Source organism: Galleria mellonella, unplaced genomic scaffold, assembly GCF_026898425.1.
Source record: "Galleria mellonella isolate WM207_F2 unplaced genomic scaffold, CSIRO_AGI_GalMel_v1 utg65, whole genome shotgun sequence".
In the NCBI taxonomy this organism is placed as follows: Eukaryota; Metazoa; Arthropoda; class Insecta; order Lepidoptera; family Pyralidae; genus Galleria; species Galleria mellonella.
In genome coordinates, this window is record NW_026442138.1 from 8,292,788 (window position 1) to 8,320,704 (window position 27,917).

The window sequence follows — 27,917 nt, forward strand, 5'->3', positions numbered from 1 at the left end:
TTTCCGAAGTAACGAGAATTCCGTGATTCATTAATTGTACAAATTTGCTTTATTAATTTAAACGTAATATTTATAAAATATTCAGTACTTATTGAATGTGAGTAAGTTTTGATTAGATATGAGAACGAGAACTTAAGTGCATAGGCCTGATTTTGTAACAAACATACATATATCTAAACATCTTTACAAATTTTCATTATAAGTAGAATTATAAAATTAATATAAATAGTAGGATTTGTATTTGGTACCTCATTGATTAATGATCTGGGTATATATATATATATAAGCCCTTTTACTCCGAATTCACTATAACCCTAGTAAGACATATTTTCCCTTTCTATTTATTATAATATATCTCTCAATTCGGTGTGCCTCCTGGCATAGGCCTCCTCCAGCTCTCTCCACTGAACTCTATCCTCTGCCACTCTACTCCAGTAAGGCCCTAAGGTTTGACGGATGACGAATGATCTGGGTACTGGTATAAAAATAAATAGCCTTAGGTTCGATTATCAGATCGAACATAAATCATTTCATTAGGTCAACGTAGCTCAATTACATTATTTTAACCCAAAATCAAATTAGTGTTGAGATGCATTGAGTAACTCTTATGCGCTACCGTTGAGAGGACTGGGCTGAAAAAAGACTTATGTTGCTATGAATAGGAGAAGTATTCGTATTAATATGTTATCGACGTTTGTTATATCTTCCGATTTAAACAGGTATTTAAGGGTAAGAGAAGTCTTTAAGGGTTTCTTTTTTATACTGCTGATAAGGTTTATATATGACTAATATTTAATGTCTTTTATCGAAAACGCGACGTTCATAGTACAGACGTGGGTTGTTTATTGTCCAAGGTATCAATTAGGTGTTGAGATTTTCTCATCCGTTACGTAAATTTTCTTGATAGCCATCTACTTTACTAGTGGGTATTGACCACTCTTGCAAGTACTTAATAATATAAAATAAATAAATATAAAATTTTAGATAAAGTAACTATAGCATACTTTTCTTGTAAAAAAATAAAATGTTATTTTCTTATTTATTCTAAACATGTTAGCTCTAACAAAGAAGCAAAAACAAATGACATTGATTTTTTCTTGCAAAAAAAAAAAAAAACTATAAATACTTAGGTACTTTTATTTCCTATTTAAATAATCCAATGATATTTCAATTTATATCTTTTATGACGTGTCTGATAAATAATTTGCTATATATAGTAAGATCCTATATATAGGTAGACGCTCCGGGAATGAGCGCAGGCAGGCCTTCAATCATAGACAGGAGGACATCATATGCAATTAGTTTTGAAGTCCAAAGATCTGTAAATTTCGCTGGTTGCGGAATCCATGCTATTATAGTTATAATATATAGATACGTATGTAATAAAGCAATTTCAACTTGATCTATCTTTTCCTAAAAAAGGGATTTGAACAGTCAGATATACTAATCAAATCTGAAAACCACGAGATCCTGTGATAAAATAATATAAAAGATGAAAAACAAAAGTATTTTATTAAAAGTTATAAAAGTTAATCACTGTAATAGTAATTAACTAAGATTAAAATATATTTTGGTATCCTAAAATTATAAAGATATAATATTGAATAAACAAGTGAGTACTTACATCAGTGAGTACTATAATATAATTTTAAATAAGTACTTACGTACCTCCCTACCACTTTAAATTGTAAAATTGGACAATTACTTATTCCAAAACATCTGCCATCAGATAGTAAATTACCTACTGCGGTCATTCTATAGTACTTCTATGGCGTTTGTTTGTAGTAAGAGACGTTATCGGACAATCTTTGTTCATTCGTATCTCCTTTGTATTCTAGATAATTTTAACAATTAATAAATAAACCTACCAGTATTTTTCAACTTAACAACAGACGCTTATTCAATTGTAAATAATTATATTGAACCATTTATTCACGGTATTTTTGCATGGTAAATTGATTTAGAATTACGCAAAAAAATTAAAAGAGAACTAAATTATATTTGCCATTTTTCAAATAAGTACCTATCTGAATGGGTAGATAATTTCTAAATTAGGCAGGTGCCGATTTACATCATTTATAATGCCGTGTGGTCCTGGCATAGAATAGGCAATCCTTTCTTTTCCCGGGGGTGTTGTAAGAGGTGACTAAGGGAACTTATAGGTCGAGCGATTGGCAGAAGCGCATCTCTTAAAACATGAAGAAAAGAATAACTACGGTAGCCAACCCGCATGCCAAGCATAGCAACTGGCAAAACCTCCCTTATGGAGGAGGCTTATGTTCAGTAGTGGACAGTTAACGGCTGATATGATGATAAATAGGTATATTTTAGGCAGCGTTACCTGTTCTAAAAACATTATGGTGCCTTTATAAAGTATTTTTTTTATGTAAAATCATCATTTAATGCAAATTGACAATTTAGAATAAACTTTAATTAGGCACTTAGATAGGTATCTAAACTGTATACTTACGGAAAAATGGGTATTTTCCTGATTGACCTATTATTTATTAACGTTTTCCATTAAATAAATAGGTGCTTAATTAGATTGAAGCTTAACCCCCGTTTGCCAATTATGATGAATGCGTCAGTTAAATGATTTTATAATTGGCTTCTACAATCCGATATCAAATTACTGAACACATGTACTAGCACAATGGTAATATAATATATGTTGTGTTACAAATTAATTTTCCCACATACCCTTAAAGTAATAACATCCTTTTGTGTGCAAACAGTATCCATTTCTCATTCAATTTGCGAGACATGAATGAACTAGCGTCACAACACTCGTGAGCTCAACGGTGCGTGCTCCCCATTGATTGCGGTGTATGATAACGTATTATAAGATCAGGATTGTATCATCCCTGGGGCGTGGCATCTTCTAAGCCCACCCATAATCAGGTGCGGCTTTTTTGTGGGTAACAAAATGGAATTCGTTTTGACTGCATTAAGCCAGTGTCAATATGGACGTTCCTCCGGTGATGTCCGGCGCAAAGTGCAGTAATTCAGATTTCAGTATAGAAAGAATATTAAGTGAAGATCCGAGACACAGAACAGTAGAGCAGTCTGAAACTCCTAGCTGGCTATGTTGCACGCGCTATAAACCTCCGCGTCTTCCACGTTAGCATTTTTGTAAAAAAATCTATTTGTTGTTTTTTCTTGATTTTATCGACATAAAATTTATGATTATGTTCTGTGTCTATCAAATTCTGATAATTTTAATCCATATTAATTTTATTAGATAATTTGTCTGGTAATTATTTATATAATTTGCATCAGATTGATGGAAATTTGTAAGAGACACTTTAAGACGTGTACGGCACCATGGACGTCACAAAATACATTGTGACGCCCACTCTAGCATCTTCATTTCTGAGAAATTGAAAATTAAAATTTATGCATGACATTAATTCCGTAATGCGACTTAGGATTCAAATATTTGATTTATTAGCTGTTGTGCATCTGGTAATAAATTACTTCCATTCCTATTAGTCTGTAAACATAATTGTGTGATATCTAAGAGGCAATGCGTCGTCGTTAGATAATAATTGTAGTTTGATATAATATATCATAGTGTCAATAACAGGGTCAGTGAACAGTAACGCGTGTCGCGGTCGGCGTTCGGGGCGGCACGCGCGGGTGCCGTTTACGGCCACGCAGGCGGCTGCGCTAGAAGCGGCGTACGCGCGCGCCCCTTATCTCGCGCCGCCAGCACTGCGCGCCCTCGCAGCCGCCTTGCAACTCCGAGATGACAGGGTGAGAGCAGTTAAATTTTCGAACCCATATATTTTACGTTCAATCAAGGTAAACTTGTAACAAGGCAGAAATAAAAAGAACCGAGAATGTTAAATGTGACAAATTATTGCAAGAACACAAGACCTGTAGCGTATGATTATTATTTATATTGCAGCAACATTGCTATCTTCAGCTGTAGTAGCTAGTTAGCAATTCCCATGGTCTATACAACAATCACCACATTGCTTGAGGATAAGTTTAATTAACTATTAACAGAACATTTATACATCTAGGTATAAATGGTTAAAACTAGGGAAAATCCTATGTACTGCGTTACATTAAAGCTAATTAAAAGAAAATTAGTTTTCCCCAATCAAATCAAGCATTCCTTGGCGAATGATTGTTTATTTGATAAAACAAATAGGCCATATCGAATATAAATGATAAATACGCCCTTGAATTTAAAGAATACCTACTTATAGATTAATCAGGTTTGTAGTGTGTATTTATTTATAAATAAAAACTGTGTCAACTACCACTCCTTTTGGGCCTCTCGAGTTCTAAGGAGAGCGCTCACTTGCAAGATGGAGAAAAATTCTTTTAAAATTAATAACTGCAAATTACTGGTTAATGGTTTTAAAGGACCTGAGTTTTAAAAAAAATTGAAAATAAAAACTTTTTAAAAAAGGAAGATAAATATCTTAGGTGAGGTATTGAAGAATTTTTCTTTTAATATTTCAGATTAAAATTTGGTTTCAAAATCGTCGCGCACGTGAACGTAGAGAGAAAAGTGCTATCATCCCACCACCAAGAGACGCGACCCTGGCTCCGACAACACAAAGAATTACTTTCACGCCCGATACTTGGATAACATATCCTAATACTGGCCTACTTACTTTATCTAATGGACACTATGTCATTGATAACTCACTGACGACAGTCGATCACAACTTGCCTGTAGACACGGAGACGCCACATGATTTGATAGAGAATTCGTTGCCTGTAACTATTTTTCAACCACATTCCGCTGAAGAAACAACGGACGAAGAAAGATCTGATACACCTTTAGATGTTGAAAATATCGAATAGTGACAATCTCACACTTTCTGTCATGTATCGCATGATAGATGAGCAAGTATAGGAGTATTATACTAATATCACCATAAGTTGTCAAAATAATTATTAGAGCTAAAATTATAAATATCTGTGATAATATCTGTATGAAATGGTTTTTTTTTTACTTTAATTGAGCATTCAATTACTAAAAATATGGATACTATATATCTATAAAATAAAAATATATAAGCCATTAAAATTCTTTATGTAGTTGCAATAAGATGAAGTAATTATTACTTACAGAAGAAACTTTCTGTTTATAATTACAAATTAAACTGCATGGATAGTCTAATTATACTATCCACGCAGTCTAATGTTAGCTAAATATTAACATGTTTCAACCATATTGCATGGTATCCAGCCTTTGATGTAAGCTTGGACTCCTAGTTGATCTTGGGTTATGTATATTATCAATTCTAGAAGTCTCCTTTCAGTCCACCCACGACCACAAATGATGATTTTGTGTAAAGGCCACGACCTAAAATTTACATCTTCTACTTCTTTGAGATATGTTTTATTGTTGTGTATGCTGACTTCCGATTTCGTAACGGTCGACCGTGCCTCGCAACATTCATATCAGCAGTTATCAGTAATTAAAATTCTATCAAGTTATTTGAAAAAAAAAAAAACAATATAACGGTAATCGAATATTTTTAAAACAAATTAAAAGCGTACGTTTTTTAAGTGACTACAAACATGATGAGGATCGATGTGCTTGTGTTATTCAGTATTACCGCCAGTTTTAAAGATTTTTTTCGCTAGCTTTTATTCTCTTATTGTCATGATTGAAGTCGCTATTAGTTTCATGAAATACCATTCTTACTCTATTATTTTTTACCGTCTATTATTTTTTGTCTACTTTATTTGAAAATTATTTATTTCTGTATAAAGATATAACGAAATTGTTCACAAAACATGTCAAGTATATAGTGTCTCTATAAGTAGGAACGCCATTTAAATTTTTAGAAAATGATTCTAACATTGAAGTGGGTACGATTTTACTATACTACGTTTTAAAAATGTAGTAGAGAGAGGGAGAGAGTAGAAAAAGAAAAGACAATTTAGGCTCAAGATCTAATTGTTTTTATTATTTAAAAAAAAAATATCTTAACATTGAGCATTTTGAATTTACATACAATAAAACTGTCATCTCATAATATAAAAGATCCATAGCTCATAATAATAATTTTCACGGTAATAAAATATAAATTGCATTGGGTATATTTTTAAATTAATTCATTTATTCAATTGTAGTTTATGAAATTAAAAGTTTCAATTTTAAATACAAGAAGTGTTTTAGTAAATTTTCACGATTTTTAGTAAGTATTTACATTTTAAAAAATGTGTTTTTACAATTTCATGCATATAATAATAAGAAATTTCATTATATTATTGTCTTTACAACTATGTACTTATACTATTATATGGATGGATGGATTCTATGCCAGGCTTTAATAAAAAGCTAAAATTCAGTTTGATATTTTAATTTAACAAATTATCTAGTTGTAGTTGGTCTATAACGTAACCATTCGTTCAAGTTTCAAATTAAAATAAATTTAGGGACAAGTGGAACATGAATATCGATATGTATCGATAAATACATTATTGCTACAGTATGCATTATTTTATTTATTGATTTATTATACTCTTTATTGCACCAGAAACATAAAAATATGCAATGACAATTAAACAATTCAAGTGAAATACAGTAGCATAAAGGTACAAGAGGCGGTCTTATCGCTAGGGCAATCTCTTACTGACAACCTTTAGTTAAAGGAGAACATATAGAAATGGGTAGATGGCGGAAGAGTGAATTAATGATTTTTATGTGCATAAAATACAAAAACATATATTGCAAAAAATATTAAATACATATTTATAAAACTACTTATTATAACAATAAGATATATATACATAGCATAAAAAAGGAAATATGATGGACCCCGTATAATATTACAGAAGAAAGGAATAGAGTAATTACAGTGAAGGAAAATGCGATTTGACTTGTCCATTAAACCAAGCTAAAGACCGGGCACTCCATATAGAAGGTGGTAGCGAGTTCTATAGGCTATTATATAGTTCCAGCCTGAACGGAAAAGGAAATGGTGCATGACACAGAATAAAAGAAGCTGCGTCGGGCGTCCAGTTCTTTCGTATGCAATAAGGCTACATTTGAAGTAGTAAACTTAGCAAAAAAACTAAAAAGCTAGTTTACTACTGTAACTATTTAGAGAGAACAATAAAGAGTATTTATCTGTAAAAAGACATCTAGGAGCTATGAGTACGAACTAAGTTATACATCATCAACTTTCTTACAGTGTTCTAATTAAAATGTCTTTTGTCATTCTCCTGCACATTACACGTTTCGTACGCTATGATTGTTGAGTGTTGACCGACACCGCTTTCATGCCGTCGCTGAGTGGGCACTTTTCTGTTTGTGAAGTTTCCTCGTCCTTTTGGCTGTCATTGGTATCGATCGCTTTGCTCAGGATCTCATAGTGAGCTGCTTCCTCTATAGGCGGGCTCGTCTCGTCTAAACTATACCTGTGGGTGACATGTTGCTGTTAGTTAAATGATTAATATGTACTACAAGGCATATATTTTTAGTATATGTTAAAAAGAAATAAATTTTATAAGGCAAAATGTTGCATCCATCTGTCTAGCACAGTCATGTTTTTTATTTTTTAGTAAATCTTGAATAGTTTCTTATAACAATAAAATTGTGATTTTAGATAAGTACACAATAAAAACATCAAAGAAGGAATATAAGGAAAGTGCACGTACTTTATATGTAATTGTAGATAACATATATAAAAATTGCTAGAAATCGTGACTACCAAGTTACTATATATCGGAAATCAATTTACAATTGGCGTAACAAAAAAAAATTAAATGTATAATTTTTAAAATTGGTTTTATTTATTTTATTTTTATTAAAGACCGAGATAAGACCTAATTAAAATTTAAGAAGACAAAAAGACATTGGAAATTGGATAGCGAATGTGATTTGCCAGTAAACTCAGTAACTATTATACATACATCTTTAGGCTGTCGTTATATCAAAACAACGCTTGAATGGTGACTGAGTATCGCAGTACGAGATAGATAAAAGTTTAAAAGTTTATCATATAACCGAAGAACTTTACGTACCATACTAGCTTTTGCCCGCTATTATGCACGCGTAGATTTTAGAAGTACGTAAAGATAATCACTTCTAGATCGGCGTATCAAGATAAAATATACATCAGATTTTAAGTAAAATCTTTAAAAATACTATAGTTTTTGCATGATGCTGTACATACAAACAGATGGTCAAAAATTCCAAAAAATATTATTTTGTCTTCTATTGTTTTTATAAAGACGCTTCATATTTTTCTTAAATATTTCTTATATATGTGCAGACATAGGTCTTGTCCAGTATGCGTACTAGATAAATTTTGATATTTTACGTATCGACAGATACACAATTTATATGAACAACAACATAAGTTGTAACTGTATGACATTTTAAACGTTGGTTATTATAATCTATGGGCTTTATAGTGTTTCGCCGTGGTAATAAAATATTATAGTTTTTAGTCCACGTGGCTGTATAAGTAGATATATCAAATCACATGAAAATAACACTGCGTTAATTACAAATACAAGATTTGTTTTAATTATGCGTAGGTATGTATTCCTGTTAGTAACAAATACATACTATGTAGAGGATAGGTACAGATAACGAAGTTACATTGATAGGATTGAACATTCACTGCTATTGCACTTAAAATTTATTATATCTTTCATAACAAAATAAACTAATTCTTCGATAGTTTTAGGAACTTAAAAATGATCTTATATATAGGTACATATTTAGAATAGGTACAGTGAGTTAGATAGACGGGATAGAAAAGATTATCTCCTACAAAAATCAATAAAAGAAATTCTAAGACGAACACGACACGACAGTAAATACATAACAATACATAACACGAGAGTAAATCTTATCGATTAAAATCAATTTGGAAATGGACGAAGATGCATAAAAAATATAGCGTCATACGGCGCTATTTTGAAAACGGTTGAAATAAGTATTAATATCTGGGTTGGTAATTTCATTTGCATGAACTCGTTTATCGGAGTACGAAAGTATAATAATGTATTTACTATATAATGCCTATTAGGTGACTCGTGTGCGTAGGAATTATCCATGCATGCATTTCTGTTATAGTCTAAAGGAAAAAAAACTAGTGTAATCCCTGACGTAAGAAATAAAAGCTCTTTTCTCATGAGGACCAACGCAGTAATATCTCATAGGTATCACAGGCATATCTGTGGTGTTCCATAATGACGGCCTATATTAACATTTGCGTGTTTTGTAAATAATATTAAATAAATGTATAAACAATAGTGATAAATGACCTCATTCCACAGATTAATTAGTTAAAAAGGATATATGTATGAAAATAAAAAATACAATAAATAACCGCTTACCATCAGGTAGTCTTATGTTTGTTTGCCACCTTAGTGGCATAAAAAATATCCTAAAGAATGATGCGAGAGGTATTACAAGACAAATGCTACTTAAAAACGATTTAATTCCACTTGCCAATTAAAATGTATTTCTTGAATAAACAGTAGAGACAGACACATGAGAGTAGTACAGACTTGCAAATTATGTGTAAACATACTTGGGTTATCAGTATATGAAATAATGCGTAGAGTTAGTAAAAGAAGGGTAATGTGATAAAGTAATTCGGATCTATCCGGTTCATAATTAATAGTAAAACGTCGTGGAATCGTATTCAACTTTAGCTTGAGAAACTAGGACGTGAAATTTTTATCTAGTCAGTGTTTTAAATTCAGAAAGTACAGTAGAGCGTTGATTATTCGAAATAATCAGAGGACAGGTGTTCGGAAAGCGGATTTATACGGATAATCGAACTATATACCTAAGTTTAGTTGCCAATAACAACTAAACAATGTTTATAGTATACGAGGTCTGTCCGGAAAGTTCGTATAAAAGTGTTCTGGAATGCGAGAAAGAGGAGTGGGGAGGCCAGGTAAGCGCAGGACCCCTTCCTTATGTCCCTAACAATGCTTCAGTTCTGGTCTGACCGCCGTGCGGTGCGAACTGGCTTGTCACGCCATCTGTGAAGTTACCTCTTAACGAAACCCCGTCGGCATGGAGCCCGCTTCCGTTGAAGAGCAGCGCGTCGTAATCAAGTTTCTCTCGAAACTCGGCAAGAATGGCCGTGAAATTTTTGCCGATCTCAGAACAGTTTATGGGGATGATGCTGTGAAGGAACCAACCGTCCACAAGTGGCTAAAAAGATTCAGAGAGGGCCGAGAAAGAGTTCGATGTTCGGGGGATTGTCCATCAAGAATTCGTCCCTCCAGGCCAGACAGTTGATGGAAAATTCTACGTCGATGTGCTCAGACGCCTCAAAGCTCGTGTGGCACGAGTTCGTCCAGAATTGGCGCGAGAGGGGCGTTGGATTCTTCACCACGACAATGCCCCTGCCCACACCTCTCTTGTTGTCCGTGAGTTTTTGAGTAAAAATTCCATTACGGTGACCGAACACCCCCCCCTATTCGCCGGATTTGGCCCCGTGTGACTTCTTCTTGTTCCCAAAAACCAAATTGGTACTTCGGGGGCGGCATTTGGGGGACATAAATGAGATAAAAAAAGCTACGACGGGGCAGCTGAGAAACCTACAACCAGAGGACTTTCAAGGAGCCTTCTCACAGTGGAAACGGCGTTGGCACAAGTGCATTATGTCACAGGGGGAGTACTTTGAAGGGGATAAAATTGATTTACCTGAATAATTGTAAAATAAAATTTTTAAAAAACTTTTATACGTACTTTCCGGACAAACCTCGTACATTTTATTCGTATTATTTCTTATAAACGATAAGGTGTTTTCTTTTTACGTATTATTATGTTGTATATTCTTATGTAAATTTTCAAGAATGTGCATAATTTATAGTATTCATGTTTCAGAAAATCTTTAATTTTTGTGTGTTTAAGCAAACCCACCCTTTTTAGCTAAGTTATGCACTTTTTTCAAAACAGTTATCTGATACTGATCGCTTTAATTTTGAGCTTCAAAACATAGCACGTCAGATTTAGGCACGTAAAAGCTTGAAGAAGCTGTTGATATGTTTTCATCATTTTGGCTACTTTATGAGGGGAGGGCAGCATGACTACACGTGTGGGTGAGTTTGGATAATCGACGCTCTACTGTATTACAATTTTTTTTATTTCCATAATTAATTAATGAACCAAAAATAAACCAGGCTATAAATTCTGTTTACGTAACATATGGTGTTTTCTCTAAATAAACTATTTAAATATTTAATTCCTTTTTAATTTGCGCTATAATGATGGACTGTTACCACAATAAGCAGTTGGCATAACTGTATATCTTATTTATTATATGGACATATAATAAATTTAATATATAAGAACCACAACCACATTTCGTACATGCTAATCTTTGAAGCGCCTTAACCGATTTCAAGGAAATTTTGTGTGTATTGGTTTTGGCTTGAAAGATATTAGACAATTTAGAAATAATAAATGGCGCTACTATTGATACCTAAAAAAATGATTAGGTATATAAGAATTTATCACACGAAGAAACAGCAGTGAACTCTGTCACTAGAATTTTCTGCTCGTCTTCTTTTTTTTAATATAATTAAGATTGCTGTTCTTTTATGCAGTATATGCAAACAATATAGAGAAAGTGACATACATACAGACTGAACATTGGATTATATTACCAGGGCAGCAAAATAAAATGGTTAATTGCGCCAATTTCATAATAGAACTAGTGAGATTGGACAAACTAACAATTAATTAATTAGGTACTCTTTATAAAATACATAATTTACTCGCACTTATTAAAAAACTCATCATTGTTTTTCGTGAAATAATTTTTTTAATTAATAGTAATTATTATTGCGTTGCGTTTCTTGTAGGGTTTTCTCAACAGTTACTAACATTCTGCAAACAACAGTGCAGCAGTGTCATAAATGGGCGATTTAAAAGTAGTTTTGACTAAATTTATGGTAATCTATAGGGGTAACCTATATTTAGCAGTGTACAGTTGACGGCTGAAATGATGATGATGATGATGATAATCTAGTTTATTTGAATAAAGATTACTTAATTCTTAACAATTAATTCTTATATTTTCTATGCATGTAATACATAAAGATGTGAGAAACGAACCCGCAGGCTTTGAAGAAAGCGTACGCGGAAGGGTTGTGTGTGAGTGCGGTGAGGCGCACGAACCGCATGCGTGTGACGCGCGCCAACTTCTCCAGCACGCAGAGAACACGCTGCCCGAGACCGCGCCGCCGGCCAGCTGCTTCCACTTGTACTTCGTAACTGGGGATAAGACAATTTAACCTTATATACTGCGTTATTATTGCAACTGTAATGTAATATGTATTAATATAGGTATGGTAAAGAAATTACTGTCGCCATTTGCATGTGAAAAATTACTACATTACTCCATCTATAAGAAACATATGAAAGTTGGTTCAATTTATATTTCCTGCCGTTTATATAAATAAACCTGTGTTCCTATTAAGCTTTAAAATTGTAAACTAAACCAATATTATAAAGGGGAAAATTTTTATTTCTTTGTTATTTACTGGCGATCTGACTCATACAGGTATATAGAATTTTCCAAAATAGTATATAGCTTATGTTATTTGCTGGTAATGTAGCTTTTTACAGGTGGATATATAGTGTGTGTGTGTGTGTGTGTGTGTGTGTGTGTGTGTGTATATATATATATATATATATATATATATATATATATAGGTAGATATATAATACGTTTGAATTTTTATTCGCCACTAAGTTACGCGATTACATCCAATTTCATCTATTTTCGCAAACGATAGAGTTTACTCCCGTCTAGATCCCATTTTTAATTTGGAACGATCGAAGTTGCCGTTTCCTTTGCGAAACAAAATCTATATGTAAACACTCAATATTTACAATGTAAGGTATGTTCGAAACAACTAGAACATCTCGTAGTTTATCAGTATGAGTGTGTTTATGACTGAAGTCGCTTTTATTGGCGGACCATTCATTACTACTTCCGGCTTTCCGGACCAGCGTAGTGTGAACGAGGTCTTAGAGGTTTTCTGTAAGGAGGAAATTCTTTACTTATATTGGCGATGATGAATGAGGCATGTTTTTGTATATACGAGTAGATAGATAAATTATCAAACTTAACAACAAGTAGGCGACATGGGTTCATATTTATCATTTTGTATTGATATGAACTGATGTCATTTACAATTTTATTATAGTAATAGGTATAGGTACGCGCAGTATCCGTGAATACGCTCGCGTATATGTATTTTGAATTATTTACGCACGAGTTAATATTTTTCATTGGTCCATCTGGACCGGATGTTGTAATGACCGAATATGATATGAGACGAACTTTTGTAGTGATAGTATTTAAAACGAGGTGCCCTTCCTTAAGTAAATATTTATATTTTATCTTTTATAGTATTTAATCTGCATAAGATAAACCACTATATTGTATTCTTGATGATCCTTGCTTTTATCTTATTCTGTAAACGTCAAAGTAACGCACTTTTAACACACTAAATACCACATCAAAAACATCAACCAAACCAATCAATTAATTGTATATAGAAGATAAATTTATCATTACTATTTTTAAACAAAATAAATACATAGGTAAGATAAGCACTCCAGACAAGAATCAACATTCGCTTTATTACTTTAATATCATTGCTAATGAAGTAACAAAGGGAGCCTTTTCTCCAGTTTTTATCATAAATAAAAGTAGTCATTTCAAGCTGACTTGAAATGTTTTTATGTTTACAATGTGCTAAACATGTACAGTTACGACGTTCGTTAGGACGTTTTTATTTATTATCCAGCTACTTAGTACAAGTAAATACAGAAGGCAGTAATCTACTCGAAGTCAGAACATGATCAGTCGTTTGCAACTTAAAATATTACGCTACATATAGTGTTCTTGATTATTTTATTATATAAAACACTCGTTAAAAGCCGTCCTTGAGATTGTGAGCAATTATATTTATTTTTGGCTTGATCGTTTGAAAGTCGCGATACGATTACAATGTACCTATGGAGTAGATTTTTAATAACATTAAGAAGTATTATATGTAGACGGTATATGTAATTAATAGGTCTCAAATAAAAAAAAAAATAGAGTATTGGCTAGAGATAGGATCAAGACTACATGTTAATTGGTAAGAATATTTATTTTATAATTATTTTTTGTGTTGAATATAAAAGAAAAAAATACACTGTTTAAGAATAGATAATGAGCATCGTCCGCATGTTGATAGTAGTTAGTATGTAAAAAACACTGGTGGCACTTGTTTGATCTGGCGGTCGCGAGGTGACGTCTCCTCTTATCAGACCACAGCGCGTCTCGTATCGCAGGTCGCTTGTCGTGTCCACTTCATCTGTGGGCGCAAACTATACCGGGTGGCGAAGATGCAGGCGCAGCTGCTCTGGCTGGTGGCGACATGTGTTGCGGCGAGCCATGCCGCTCGTCTGCTCGCCATTTTGCCAACTAACACAAGGAGTCATTACGCCATGTATGGTAAAATAGTGGAAGAATTAGTTAGACGGCAACATCAAGTAACAGTTATTACGCATTTTCCGATGGTATGTATCCACGTATTTTTGTGTACTGTGTACTTTCTTCAAATTTTTAACCTATTAATTTCAAATTCAAAGCTTTAATAATTGTATCTTTCAAACTGCCATGACTTAAACAAACTTTATTTATTTTTAGAGAAAAGATCCGATGTAAACAGAGTTTAAAATTGTAATAAAAATATGGTGAAGTAATAGTGTATTATATTTATAGAATTTAACTGTTACGTTCAAATATAAAAATAATAACTTTCACTAAGTATTCGATTGGAGAAAACCGACACTGTCGTTTGTTTGTTCAAGATGTATTCGTAATCTAAATTTGTTACAGAACTTTAGTCCTGTTATACAACAACGTTAATATGAGCTAGTTGTATATGAAATCTGTCAGTAGAAATATAAAACTATTAGTAGCATTAAACAGTAATAAGAACTAGTAACAGTATCGTTTAAATCAGATTTTCATGAAATTGTCAAAAAAAAAAAAGAACAAATTTATCCATACAATAAAGTATGTAATAAAAATAGGTTGAAAAATTTTTTTGACGAGACTACATTAAAAATAAGTCATTTCAAATAGTAGTTCAATGAAATTTATAAGACGAAATGGACACCCTTATGAACACATTTTCTAGAAACCAATGAAACTATATTAATTTTTTGATTGCCTTCATAGTGTCGTAAAATTGCCCCTAGTATCACAGGCATTTACAGGCTATGGTAACCGCTTAGGTGGGTCATATAGTTGTTTGCCACCTTAGCGGTATAAAAAAAAATTTAAGGCATTTTTTACATTTCCTTAAAGACAATTGTTACATAATTTTTGTCAGTATACTCACAATCATGATTGTTGGCACTTGCTGGGACATTAAATATATGTTGATATTATTAAAAAAACAAACACTAATTATTTTTCCACGAATTATTATAATAAAACAACATAACTGGTCATGTATTAATTATAACAATTTGAAGAAAGAGTAAGTGTTTTTGTAAGAAATTTAAATAAAAATGTTTCCTTTTCAGAAAAATCCACCACCTAACGTGGAAGAGATAAGTCTGGCCGGTACTATACCGGAAATAACCAACAATCTTACCAAACAAGAACAATCTTTAAAACCCGATTTTGTTAGAAATCTAGAACAGATTATGGAGGAATGTGTTAACGCGTGTGACGTTGTTTCTCGTATACCGGCTGTTAAATCGTTGCTCAGTTCGAAGGTGACATACGACATGATCATTGTTGAAGTGTTTGGTAGTGAATGTTTCCTTCCCTTGGGTCAAAGGTTTCAAGCTCCTGTTGTGGGTCTTCTTTCAAGTGTACCTTTACCCTGGGTGAATGAACAACTTGGTAATCCAGAGGCAACAGCTTACGTACCAGCTTACATGATGTCTTACGGCCAGCGAATGAATGTTATTGAAAGATTTGTGAATACAATAGCAGTACTTTGGGCAAAAATTTTGTACAAACACAAATCGCAAGTTCCTTCACAGGTACATGTTTATATTTATATTTATTATTTTTAATTATTATTATTTATTCTATCAAAGATTAAGTTAAGGCCATTTATTTGTTTCTGCCGTATCAATGTGATGCGCACGTTTTTGTGATTCTGTCTGAATGGTAAGATAGCGCGATCTCTGACAATCAGAGACATTACTACAGATAACGTATAGTGGATTTAGGATATATAAAACATGAAATGAAATATGATCAACATACATGTTATGTTGATCATATCTATAGGCGATGGTTACCACTTTGAATCAAATGGGTTTAGATTAATTTTCAATCACCTCGTACTTCACAGGTATTGTTAAAATAGTTTTGATGTATGTCTTTTTTTATATGAATGAGAAATAATTATTATGTTAAAAATTAAGGCGAAATAGTGTGACATATAAATATGAACGGATTTTAATATAACATTGTATATTTCAGGTAATCGCTGATCGTCTTTTTGGACCTGGACCTAAATTAGAAACTCTAGCACAAAATTACAGTCTAGTATTATCTAACAGCCACTTCAGCATTAATGAAGTTCGCCCTTTGGTACCTACTTTAGTTGAAGTAGGAGGTTTGCATTTAGACGATTCTCAAACATTGTCCAATGTAAGTGAAAGAATATTTTTTATAAAAAACATATTTATGCTATCAATAATTATTTGTTTCATAAGTTATGAAGGAAATGAAACGAAGATTAAAGAAATTGCTTGTATAAATGTAAAAAAAATCTAAAGCCTTGTATGCTTTCATTGTGTTTGTAGTATCGAATTAATATCGCATTTAATCTTACTTACATGAACTTATCTGGTTCTATTTAAGGAGACTGTTTTAAGATATCTACAACTCATAAAGCCACCAACATTGATAAAATCCAATAAAATTTGAAAACAGTAAATTCACACTGAATTAATGAACATTAATATACACAGTTCGTTATACATATGCCGGTAAATTAAATACTATTATCAATTATTCAAACGTTTGATTACTGATCAAATAATATGAGGTACAATCTGTACAAATTGTTAGATGTAAGACTGGCACAAAGACAAAGAAATTATAAGAGTTTTGAGTCCCATTTCCTACAGAACTCTATTGGAATATCATACTTTTTCTTTCCAAGTACAAGAATGATATACTTTACGGCCTGTTATCAATTCAATAATAATTCATTTAATTACTGAGAAGTATATAGTATAAAAAAAATATTGTTTATAAAACTATTCAGATACTTGAATTATCGTTTAACCCATCGTTTGTTTGTTAAGACTGCTGATTATTTTACTAATTATATAGTTGACAAATAAATTAAGATATAAAAATATCCTAATTAATAAATAATACCTAAATATTTTAATATTACCACATGTAAACTTATTCTTATTTAAAAACGCGAAATAACACTAATCTGTCGCTAATCAACGTGTGAAATATTTAATAAATTAATGATATCCGTATTATGGAGTAGACACGTGGCCAATCTCGATAAGTTACATATTATAATACCTACACATGATTGTTTCTTTTTTGTAGAGAAGACAATTTTGGAGTCATTTTATAATTTCTTTTTTTGCGAAAGATAAACTGTTAATTGCAATAATTGACTTTAATATGTAGTTTTTACATTTTCTATTTACTTGACTACGATGAAACAAAAAGGAGAGTTCAGATTTTGACTGTTATTTGGTGTTTGTGTCCTCTCATAACTTCTAAACTATTTATCATAAGTTGATAAATGAGATATCCTTGGAAATGCCATGATCAGCCGCTGGTTATATGTGACATAAATTGAATGTGATGCCTTCCAGAGGACAAAGTCATAAACTAAAAAAATATTATCTTAATGGTGCGGTGTTGGGCAATCGAATGGAAGGCTTAATTAACACATTTAAAAATTATATATATGAGCGTGATGATTTAGTAGAGTTTAGTTTGGAACTTTTTCTTTGCTAGTTTTTATATTAATTAGTACATAAAGTATCCCATGTCCTAATTTACGACATAACTTACCTCTGTACCAAAATTTAATCCAAATCCGTTCAGTAGTATTCGAGTGAAAGTGTTACAAACATCCTTACAAACTTTCGCGTATAGGAATGTATAAAAATCTAAATATCTAAAACTAAATTAACGAATATCTAAAATAACAATAAATAGTTAAACATAATGAGATATATTCATATTTGTAATAAAAAAAAAGTAATCATTAACGATGATATCCTGTTTAATCTTACATAAATCATGATTTAATCTTATGTTCATTATTTAATACCATGTATATACATCAATTGGCGGAAACGGCAAAACACAGTGAGTCGTTAATTTCCCGTTATATATATAGACATGATTTAATCTTTTTAATAATAAAATTATTATGACTTATTAAACTGTTTACCTAAAGTAATCTCAAAATCAAATATCAAAAATATTATTAAAAGAAAAAAAGCACCTACTGACTAAAATCAAAAACTAATTTGTGCACGAGTGTTATTTCGTAATTAACAAAATAGGGACAATGCATGAAACAATAGAACTATCGAAGTTTGTGACTGAGGCTTATTAACCTATATTAAATTGCAGTAGGGAATCCGACTATCTCGTCGACCTAGGACCTAAGACCTACACGACACAACAGATAGTGTCAAATGGATCAAACTGTCGTATCAAATTGTAGTTTTCACGTAAAACAACAAGTAAACAATCAGTGACCCATATACATTTTCGCAATCTAAAATTTAAAATTATATTTTAAAATCTGACACCAAACAAAGTAGGTCATTTTAAATTTAGGTTTTCATGTTTTATTATGCTTCATTCATCAAAAATTGATTTGTTAATTAAATTTGGATACGACCAATACCATCGATTGCCTCCTAAAAAACAGTATACTGTTTTCATCACATGATGAGATTGCCTCGCCTTACTTCTCCTTTAATTTTGTTCAATCTATTCACTTTTTTTGGATCTTCTCAAACCTATATTTTGCATTTGGTATTATTTATAAATTTTTAAATGCAGTATATTGATCTAGATAGAGGAGAGAGATTTACATTTAGTATGTTTACAATATTTGATATTGAAAACATAGCTGGTGCTTCTAGTAGATGGTTTGAAAAACTCAAGTTTCCATACAAATTCATCGACGAACACATGAACGCAGTCGTAATATAAGGATTTTATTTATTTAAATAACTTTATTGACCAAAAGAAAATTTGGTAAAAAAAAGCGGACTTAATGCTTAGTAGCATTCTCTACCTGTCATACAATTTTTATTGAAGTAAACTAAATTATATCTATGAATGGTTATTTAAAATATATAACATATAAACTTGTTTTTTCGACAATCTACGGTCCATCCAGCAAAATCATGATTAATACGAGTTCATTTAGCAATGAGCTTGATGTAACTGACATATTAGCAAAATATATCGAGAGGTCCATTCTATAGACCTTACAGAAAATTGACATTGTTGTCTTGTTTTTTTCTCGTGCATTATTTCGATTAATATGACAAATTAAAAATAATCTGGTCTGACCATTATTATTAATAATGAAACATAGTATTTTTCTTTTTATACTATGATATAAGTACTTTGATATAAATGTACCATATTTGTTATTAATTTAGTTAAGTTATTGGTAATAAATATTAAATACGTAAATGACGTAATCATTTTACGTATTTAATATTTATGTATTGAAATTTATCTGTACAGGAATTGAAAAAATTTTTGGACTTATCTACGGAGGGAGTAATTTACTGGAGTTTTGGATCTATGTCGAGAATTGAGACTATACCAAGTCAGAAATTATCACAAATATTCGAGGTTTTATCGGAGTTGAACCAAATGGTACTCGTTAAAATGAATAGGGGAATGTTGGCTAGGAATCTCACAGTACCAGATAATGTTTATGCAATGGATTGGATTCCTCAATTCGCTACATTATGTAAGTATCGCTAATAAAATATCAAGGAATAATAACAATCATTAAATAAAGATACTTTAGCAGCTAGCTTTTTTTTCAAAGATTTTTGTATGGAATTTGTGGGAGGAGAAGTTCAGCAATATCATTATTTCAACTATTTTCATGTTAGCACTTAGTTAGTCGGCATAGTGCGGTCAACCGTTGAGAATAAATCATTCTCTTTTCGTTTGATCCCATTCATGAACCCTATAATCTCGATGTTCGCTTATGATGGTGTAGCCTCATATCGTGCTATATTAAAAAAAAATAAGAAAAAAAAAAAATAAACATCAATTATATTAGTCTAAGATACTTATTTTTTTTTTCGATAATTACCAAGAAAATTACATTTAAAACAAGACGATTATATTACACATTGTCGCTAAGAAAATATGTTGTTAGTTCGATAGGAACTAACTGAAATATCTTTTCTTCTCTTATCAAGTATATTGGGGTCATAAGTCTAAGATTTATGCAAGTTTAACACACAGTTTGGAAAATATCAAATTATACATTCGAATTTATTCATAAAATATGATGGCAAGTAGTATGCAATGCACGTACAGTAAAAATAAATATGCTCATGATGGAGATGACTGGACATAAGATACTTTTTGTCGACTGGTGACGTCTTGAAAAGTCATAAATTGTTTGACGGTGTAAACCATACCAGTATATGGTATGCTTTTTTTAATGGGTGACGATGGAATGGTAACCCCGCTTGCGCTATCGGTATACGCTGGTGGGGCACCAGTGAAGGATGATAGGTGAGAATGAAGGCAGGTCATTTTGCCCGTATCGAACAATTGAACAAAAATTAACCACCATGATTTCCAGGGGGAACGGCATAGAGGTCGATCTGATAGGGTGTAATATGCTAGCAATGGGGCTGTTTAACCTGATTACTAACAATCCCTTTCCCCCGGTTTTATGTACTGTCATCATGTAACTTTATCATCATCATCATCATATCAACCGTTGACTGTCCATTGCTGAACATAGGCCTCTTCCTATTGAGGGGTACCGTAGGTAGGCTTTGGTAATTTTTAAATTTATGCCGTGTGATCCTGGCATAGAATAGGCCACCCTTACCTTTTCCGTTTGTGTCGTAAGAGGCGACTAAGGGAGAGCGAGGGTAACGTCCCTCTTAAAACATCTTTAAAGCCTGCGGTTACCAATCCGCCTGCCAAGCATGGCAACTACTGGCAAAACTCCCAAGGGAGAGGCGTATGTTCAGCAATGGACAGTTGAAGGGCGATATGATGATAATGATGATTCCCGGCCTTCCTTTGTTTTTTTTTCAATAAACAGCTATTTGCAAGCCAGTTCGAAATTTAAATAAAACCTTTTATTAGTTACCTCCTTGGTAGCCATGTTTCGAGGTAAAAGGTCACTCCATTTTTAAATTACAGGACAGATATGAGTTTACATAGTAATTTATCTGGCCGCAAAACACGACAGATATGGATTTTCATACAACTTTTGCCGGCCGCAGCCCGCATATTACGGCCAGTACGGCAATTTTGATTTATCTCGAAGAAGATTGTCAAAATAATGCTCACATTTCCAAGCATGTTTGAGACTAACATTAAGTCCGCCTTTGTACTATATTTTCTTTTGGTCAATAAATTTATTTGAAACAATAAACATTGTTGCAGGTCACCCGAATATAAAGTTGTTTATATCACATGGGGGGTTACTAGGCACCCAAGAGGCGGTGGCGTGCGGAGTGCCGATGCTTTCAGTGCCGTTGTATGCCGACCAGGCGCTAAACGCGCGTGCAATGAATGATCGAGGTGTGGCACTCACTGTCATGCTCCGAGATAGCACTTCACAAACGTGGAGAAGTGCTTTACATCAATTATTAAGGAATCCGAAGTAAGTAGTAAACCTCAGTCGGATATACTTACTATTAATTAAGTACCAAAATATAATTTAAAATAATGATATTTATATTTCATGCAAAGTGACGTATATTTTTTTTTATACAACTTAGAATGGCAAACAAGCTGACGGCCCACCTGATGGAAAGTGGTCACCGTCGCCTATAGACAGGAGCAGTACCATATTATAGGAGCAGTGTTATCTGATCCCCGTTAATATTATAAATGAGAAAGTGTGTTTGTTTGTTACTTTGTTTTAATGGCCTAATCAATCATCATGAAATTTTATATTTAAGATGGGAAAGGCGATAGGTTACTTTTTGTTATATATTAAATGTTTCTATTAAGTTCGAAACTAGGCGGGAATTCCCATATTTAAAACGTGAGTAAATACGATATAAATAATAGCAATAAACATTATTCTGATCACGAGGATAAAGTCGCGTGTAAAAGGTAACATATATATATACTTTTAAGTGTCAAAGAATAATAATTTAGCTCATTAAGTAGGTACATTACGTTTTTTAAATCGTACGTAAATCGTCCATTATAGTTCAACGACATTTATTAAAAGGATATGATTCTTTGAAGCGGTCATAGGTCTCTAATTAAAATTATCTTATAAAGTACCTATTAGTATAAACAAAGGCAAAGCCGCTATTATAAAAATTCCTAGTCCATTAATGACAGTTACATATTACTACAGATATTACGATTGAACTTTTGGGGTCGGTATCTGTCTCTGGTACGTCTAAACTGATAATTTTTTGTTTGGTATTTTTCAGTAGCTTCAGAGATTAAAGCACAATCTGTTTAATGTCTTTATTACGTTGGTATAATTTATAGTTGTACTTTAGGTAAAATAACATTTAACGAACACTCACAATATAGTAGTATTATCATGGTACACTACATTGGTAGGTATATTATGAACGCATACTTCACAGTTCCGTCAAGACAATTGTAATTTCTTATTTTAGCGATATTACAACGATAAAGAGTCGTGTATAATCAATGCAGATTAAAGTGCTGAATTTAGACAGAAAGACCTGAAATTTTGCACATTTCAGATTTTTAAGCCCAGTAGTTTCTCTAACCTATCCCCCAAGGGTCTTGGCGTAAATCCCATGTTCATGGGAAATGGAGATAGTGGGTATCACATAGATTGGCTATCAATTAGCAATAAGTTATAAATAAACACTAATCTAACACACAATGAGATGTTAAAGACGCTTTACGACATAATTTTTTAATTCTATAAAAAAAATAAAGGTAATTTTATTATGCTGAAGCTGAAAACAACAAATGATAAAAAATATTATTTCAGATACAAAGAGAATGCTTTAAAACTGAGGGATGTATTCCTCGACCGACCACTACCGCCACTGGAGACGGGCATCTACTGGATCGAGTATGTTCTACGACATAAAGGCGCTGCCCACCTACGATCACCCGCACTCGATTTGTCATCCGCAGAATACTTATTATTAGATGTAGTAGCCCTTAGTTTAGCTGTAGCATTAATGACAATATTTATACTTCACAAACTATTCAGATATATCTGTACTAGGTGCATAACATGGTGGCCTAAAGAAAAACTTGTGTTTGAAAAGAGGCTATTCAGGAGAAATATTAGTGTATTTCTGTGTCTGTTGTGGAAGTACAAAATAAAAGCCAATTGACCATGTACATAATAATTAGCATAATTGTATTATATTATTATAACTTACCTACATGATTACATGTGTAAATACTGGTTATTTAATTATGCAATGCACAGTATAAATATCTTTGACTTACAAAGTCAGCATTTAGTATATTAAAAAATACCATATCTAATAGTCACAAAGTGTCTTTCATTTGATCTGTTGCCCTGTTCACCATGCAGTCACTGGTTAATTTTAATTAGATGTATGTGTAAATATAAAACTATTATGGGTGGTTCTGACTTCAAACAACTTCTCATGCACGCCATTCAATAAACATACAACTTTATAACTATGGTAGTTACTTTGCATAAGTCTATCTTACTAGCTGACTGACTGGTGCAGGTTTGTTTATATTCATCAACATTAGAATTAACATCTTTGAAGCCTTATCACTACAAGTAGACATGTGTTGGAGCATGTGGATATGTTTTCACGGTGGAGGACTAGTCACAAATAGGAATGTGGTGGCATTATTTTGACTGAAAGTGATGAGGCTTCTATAATGTTAGGTCTTTTTAAAAATCGTTAATTTATTATGCATACTATGACCATATATAATATATCATTGATCAATAATATTTACTTCTATGTGTATTTAAATGCCCAGTGTGAGATAAAATACTAGATGAAGATGTTATAATTATATAGAATGATTACAATTATAAAAAAGAATTAGGCAATGTTTGAAATAGTTAAACATGATTATTTTTGTGTTGTTATATGTTATTATTATACTTGTCTTTTAAAGAATTTTGCACTCTACTACTTTTTCTTACACTATTTAATGGTTTATGATCTGGTATGTTAATCAAAACTGAATTTCATAATGGTATTGTTAAGATTATATCTGATTCTGACATTTCATATTCAATTTCACTTCTATACAATGTAATCTTAAAAGTAATAACCATTGTCTATATTGTTTGTTACATAATATTGTGAACCAGTCCATACATGAAATTCCTCAAGTTTTACAGAATAGCATAGCAGGTTATGAGCTACATAAGTTCCTTTCATTGTACAAGTTTATATAAACATAAGACCTAATAAGAGAGATGCAAGGGACTAGTTGATATTTAATTAGATATGGAAAATTTTGTAATCTTTATAATAGATTAGATACAAAATTATACCCAATGAAAGATATTTACCATAAAAATAAATGTGTATTTGAAGCTTAAAACACAATTAAAATATTTTGTGTTTTAATCATAAATATAAGAATTTCACTGGTAAATAAAATAAACTTTAATCCTCTTATAAAAATTAAAATATCCTATAAACCTATTTTAATTTTTAGAATGTTTTTTCATTGTCTTTCAAATAGAGAATTTACTTACCACATATTTTTATAAATAAGAGGGTATTTTTCTGTTAAAATAAGTATGACTGTTTATCACCAAACCACAGATTTTAAAAAAAATCTAATATTATTAAGTTTGTTATTATTTTTTCTATAAATTGAGTTAAGAATTGAGAGAATTAAAAAAAAAAAATTAAACCCACTCAATAAAAAGCAGTAAACATTATCTATATAGATACATAGCTAACTGTTAATAATAGTTACTGATAGCAGTAAGATTACTAAGTGTGCTGTAATGAAGAGCCTCAGCCTAACATTTCACAATACGAGGTCTGTCCGGAAAGTTCGTATAAAAGTGTTCTGGAATGCGAGAAAGAGGAGTGGGGAGGCCAGGTAAGCGCAGGACCCCTTCCTTATGTCCCTAACAATGCTTCAGTTCTGGTCTGACCGCCGTGCGGTGCGAACTGGCTTGTCACGCCATCTGTGAAGTTACCTCTTAACGAAACCCCGTCGGCATGGAGCCCGCTTCCGTTGAAGAGCAGCGCGTCGTAATCAAGTTTCTCTCGAAACTCGGCAAGAATGGCCGTGAAATTTTTGCCGATCTCAGAACAGTTTATGGGGATGATGCTGTGAAGGAACCAACCGTCCACAAGTGGCTAAAAAGATTCAGAGAGGGCCGAGACAATGTTGATTGTTTTTTTCGATGTTCGGGGGATTGTCCATCAAGAATTCGTCCCTCCAGGCCAGACAGTTGATGGAAAATTCTACGTCGATGTGCTCAGACGCCTCAAAGCTCGTGTGGCACGAGTTCGTCCAGAATTGGCGCGAGAGGGGCGTTGGATTCTTCACCACGACAATGCCCCTGCCCACACCTCTCTTGTTGTCCGTGAGTTTTTGAGTAAAAATTCCATTACGGTGACCGAACACCCCCTATTCGCCGGATTTGGCCCCGTGTGACTTCTTCTTGTTCCCAAAAACCAAATTGGTACTTCGGGGGCGGCATTTGGGGGACATAAATGAGATAAAAAAAGCTACGACGGGGCAGCTGAGAAACCTACAACCAGAGGACTTTCAAGGAGCCTTCTCACAGTGGAAACGGCGTTGGCACAAGTGCATTATGTCACAGGGGGAGTACTTTGAAGGGGATAAAATTGATTTACCTGAATAATTGTAAAATAAAATTTTTAAAAAACTTTTATACGTACTTTCCGGACAAACCTCGTAAACCCCTATAAATGCAATCATATTCTATACTCATTTACATTTTGGTGGATGACTTAGGTATGTTTCAAGTATACAAGTTGTATAAAGAAAGTGAATAAGAACTCACCAGTAAAGAACTGGTTCTCCATAGTCCATGTCAAATCTGAAGTGTGAAAAAGCAAGAAGTGTTCCATTTTTCTCTTTAGCAATGATATACCATGCTGAATCATCAGTCATTTCTTCAACTTTACGCTCTTTATTCCAGCCCCAGGCACAGGTTTCATATCTACAAACAGATAAAACCTTAAAAATTTATTACATTACAGGAAGTGGAAAATTAACAGTTTATTTTTTATAAGTCAGAAATTAACATGATCATTTAAGTAAAATATATTAATTTATTACCTAAATTATGACTTCAATGATTCTTGGAATGCCTATCTCTTACAAAACATAAAACATACAACACAAATGTAAAAGTTAATCGTCATGTCAGCCTTTTTATCCAGCTGATTATAATTCTTCCTCATAAGGGGAGTTTTGTCAGCAGTTGTTATGCTTGGCTGGCAAGTTGGCAAATGCAGTTAGGCTTCAAGTGCACTGCTGCCATTAAGTTCCTTTAGTCTTCTCTTACAACACTCACAGAAAAGGAAGGAGAACCCTATTTTATGTCAGGACTACACAGACAAAGTTAATACAGTAGTTTATTTACGAAAAGTGTAATTATTGCTCATACCATATATATTACCTTATTAATAAAATCTAAAACCTGTAAAACTATTTTAATTTTTGAAGTCACTGTCAAATTGAGAAATTAGCACAAAATGAGAAAATACTTCAATACCTAAAATAGACTTATGAGATTTTTATGAATAACAGAGTTAATTGATAGGATCAATGTTCAATGAAATGTTATTGTTAGAACAGAGATATATAGTTTTTTAATGGATGTAAATAAAATAGCACCCTCGTTTATGCAAATGATATATATAAAATGACAGAGTATCAGTTTAGGATGAAACAATAATGAAAAAGTCAGTTTAATTGGTGGTCAGTGGATACCATTGGTTTATTAGCAAAATGTTTACTTACAATTTCTTCATATTCCTCTCAGTGAGGTCTATTGCCCAATTGAGAACATTTTTGTCTAGTTGGTTCACACGTTGTATGAGCATCTCCACTTGTAAGTCTTTTGTTTGGTATACAAGAAGCTCTTTGCACAGGGCTGCTAAATCCTCAATTTTATTTGCACTAGTAACCTGTGACATGGCATCCGCTATGCGACGTTGTTCTAGCTTCCTAGCTTGACGTTTTTCTTTACTTTTATTTATAGAAATACTAGACTTTTTCTAAAAATTTATGTGTTTTATAAATAAATAACAGATTTGTACGTACAAATATTTAATAGATAAAAATCATATTTGTTTATTTACATTTTTATATATATTAAGAACGAAGATAAATACAATAGATTATTATTTCGTAAATTTAACTTCGTTCTTAATGTATATAAAATAAATGGAAATAAATTAACAAGTGTACTTACACCCATTTTTCAATTTTGTGTTTAATTGAAGAAAATAGAAATTATGTTATAAACTAGATCAAATCATATGGTTTAACTGTATATTATTATTTTTTTTTAGTAAAAAAATAATTCAATATGTTGTTTGTAGAAAGTAGGCGGGAAATTTTATTTTCTTAATTTTTTTGGGTTTTAACATTCATTTGACATATTTAATGGATTAGATATGATTGGTTCATAGTATTTTAACTCGTTACTATTTACTTTTTAACCAATCAAGCTAGGCATGAGACTTT

At 32.3% G+C, this 27,917-nt stretch overlaps 3 protein-coding genes and 1 long non-coding RNA gene across 5 annotated transcripts in view; 3 read left to right on the plus strand and 1 right to left on the minus strand.

Moving 5' to 3' along the window:
• The window catches only part of LOC128201994 (uncharacterized), a 124,764-nt gene extending 114,036 nt beyond the window's left edge, over window positions 1-10,728 (plus strand). The window contains exon 3 of the long non-coding RNA XR_008253555.1: window positions 9,834-10,728. This is a non-coding gene — a long non-coding RNA (uncharacterized LOC128201994). The remainder of the gene's footprint in view (window positions 1-9,833) is intronic.
• On the plus strand, window positions 83-4,960 carry LOC113519815 (homeobox protein MSX-1). Of its 2 annotated transcripts, none has more exons than XR_008253554.1 (3): window positions 83-97; window positions 3,587-3,756; window positions 4,477-4,953. XR_008253554.1 is itself a non-coding variant. In XM_026905029.3 (3 exons), exons 1-3 carry the CDS (start codon window positions 2,964-2,966, stop codon window positions 4,822-4,824), a joined length of 675 nt encoding a protein of 224 aa, XP_026760830.2. In that variant the 3' UTR covers window positions 4,825-4,960. The 2 variants fall into 2 exon arrangements, 1 of the variants encoding a protein (XP_026760830.2); XM_026905029.3 differs by lacking the exon at window positions 83-97 and adding an exon at window positions 2,964-3,120 and having other exon boundaries at window positions 4,477-4,960.
• Window positions 6,310-27,790, minus strand: LOC113519796 (N-alpha-acetyltransferase 40). Its single transcript, XM_026905007.3, has 5 exons — window positions 27,643-27,790; window positions 27,189-27,445; window positions 26,224-26,382; window positions 12,071-12,229; window positions 6,310-7,395 (listed from the first exon to the last, which is right to left on the minus strand). The coding sequence occupies exons 1-5, from the start codon at window positions 27,646-27,648 to the stop codon at window positions 7,224-7,226; spliced, it is 753 nt and encodes a 250-aa protein (XP_026760808.1). The 5' UTR covers window positions 27,649-27,790; the 3' UTR covers window positions 6,310-7,223.
• Window positions 13,950-25,023, plus strand: LOC128201992 (UDP-glucosyltransferase 2-like). Its single transcript, XM_052900726.1, has 7 exons — window positions 13,950-14,109; window positions 14,306-14,533; window positions 15,551-16,018; window positions 16,467-16,637; window positions 19,749-19,980; window positions 21,657-21,876; window positions 23,209-25,023. The coding sequence occupies exons 2-7, from the start codon at window positions 14,360-14,362 to the stop codon at window positions 23,561-23,563; spliced, it is 1,620 nt and encodes a 539-aa protein (XP_052756686.1). The 5' UTR covers window positions 13,950-14,109; window positions 14,306-14,359; the 3' UTR covers window positions 23,564-25,023.
• Window positions 27,791-27,917: the final 127 nt, after the last annotated feature.

What these genes read in the sequence shown, in the direction of transcription:
- LOC113519815 (XM_026905029.3), top strand. Translation starts at nt 2,964, where the DNA reads ATGGACGTTCCTCCGGTGATGTCCGGCGCAAAGTGCAGTAATTCAGAT. An exon ending in TAAACCTCCGCGTCTTCCAC is followed by an intron (nt 3,121 to 3,586) that starts GTTAGCATTTTT and finishes TGTCAATAACAG; the next exon opens with GGTCAGTGAACAGTAACGCG. An exon ending in TGCAACTCCGAGATGACAGG is followed by an intron (nt 3,757 to 4,476) that starts GTGAGAGCAGTT and finishes TTAATATTTCAG; the next exon opens with ATTAAAATTTGGTTTCAAAA.
- LOC128201992 (XM_052900726.1), top strand. Translation starts at nt 14,360, where the DNA reads ATGCAGGCGCAGCTGCTCTGGCTGGTGGCGACATGTGTTGCGGCGAGC. An exon ending in TTATTACGCATTTTCCGATG is followed by an intron (nt 14,534 to 15,550) that starts GTATGTATCCAC and finishes TTTCCTTTTCAG; the next exon opens with AAAAATCCACCACCTAACGT. An exon ending in ATTCTCAAACATTGTCCAAT is followed by an intron (nt 16,638 to 19,748) that starts GTAAGTGAAAGA and finishes TTATCTGTACAG; the next exon opens with GAATTGAAAAAATTTTTGGA.
- LOC113519796 (XM_026905007.3), bottom strand. An exon ending in GAGAGGAATATGAAGAAATT is followed by an intron (nt 26,383 to 27,188) that starts GTAAGTAAACAT and finishes ATCTGTTTGTAG; the next exon opens with ATATGAAACCTGTGCCTGGG. An exon ending in GCTTTCTTCAAAGCCTGCGG is followed by an intron (nt 7,396 to 12,070) that starts GTTCGTTTCTCA and finishes TGTCACCCACAG; the next exon opens with GTATAGTTTAGACGAGACGA.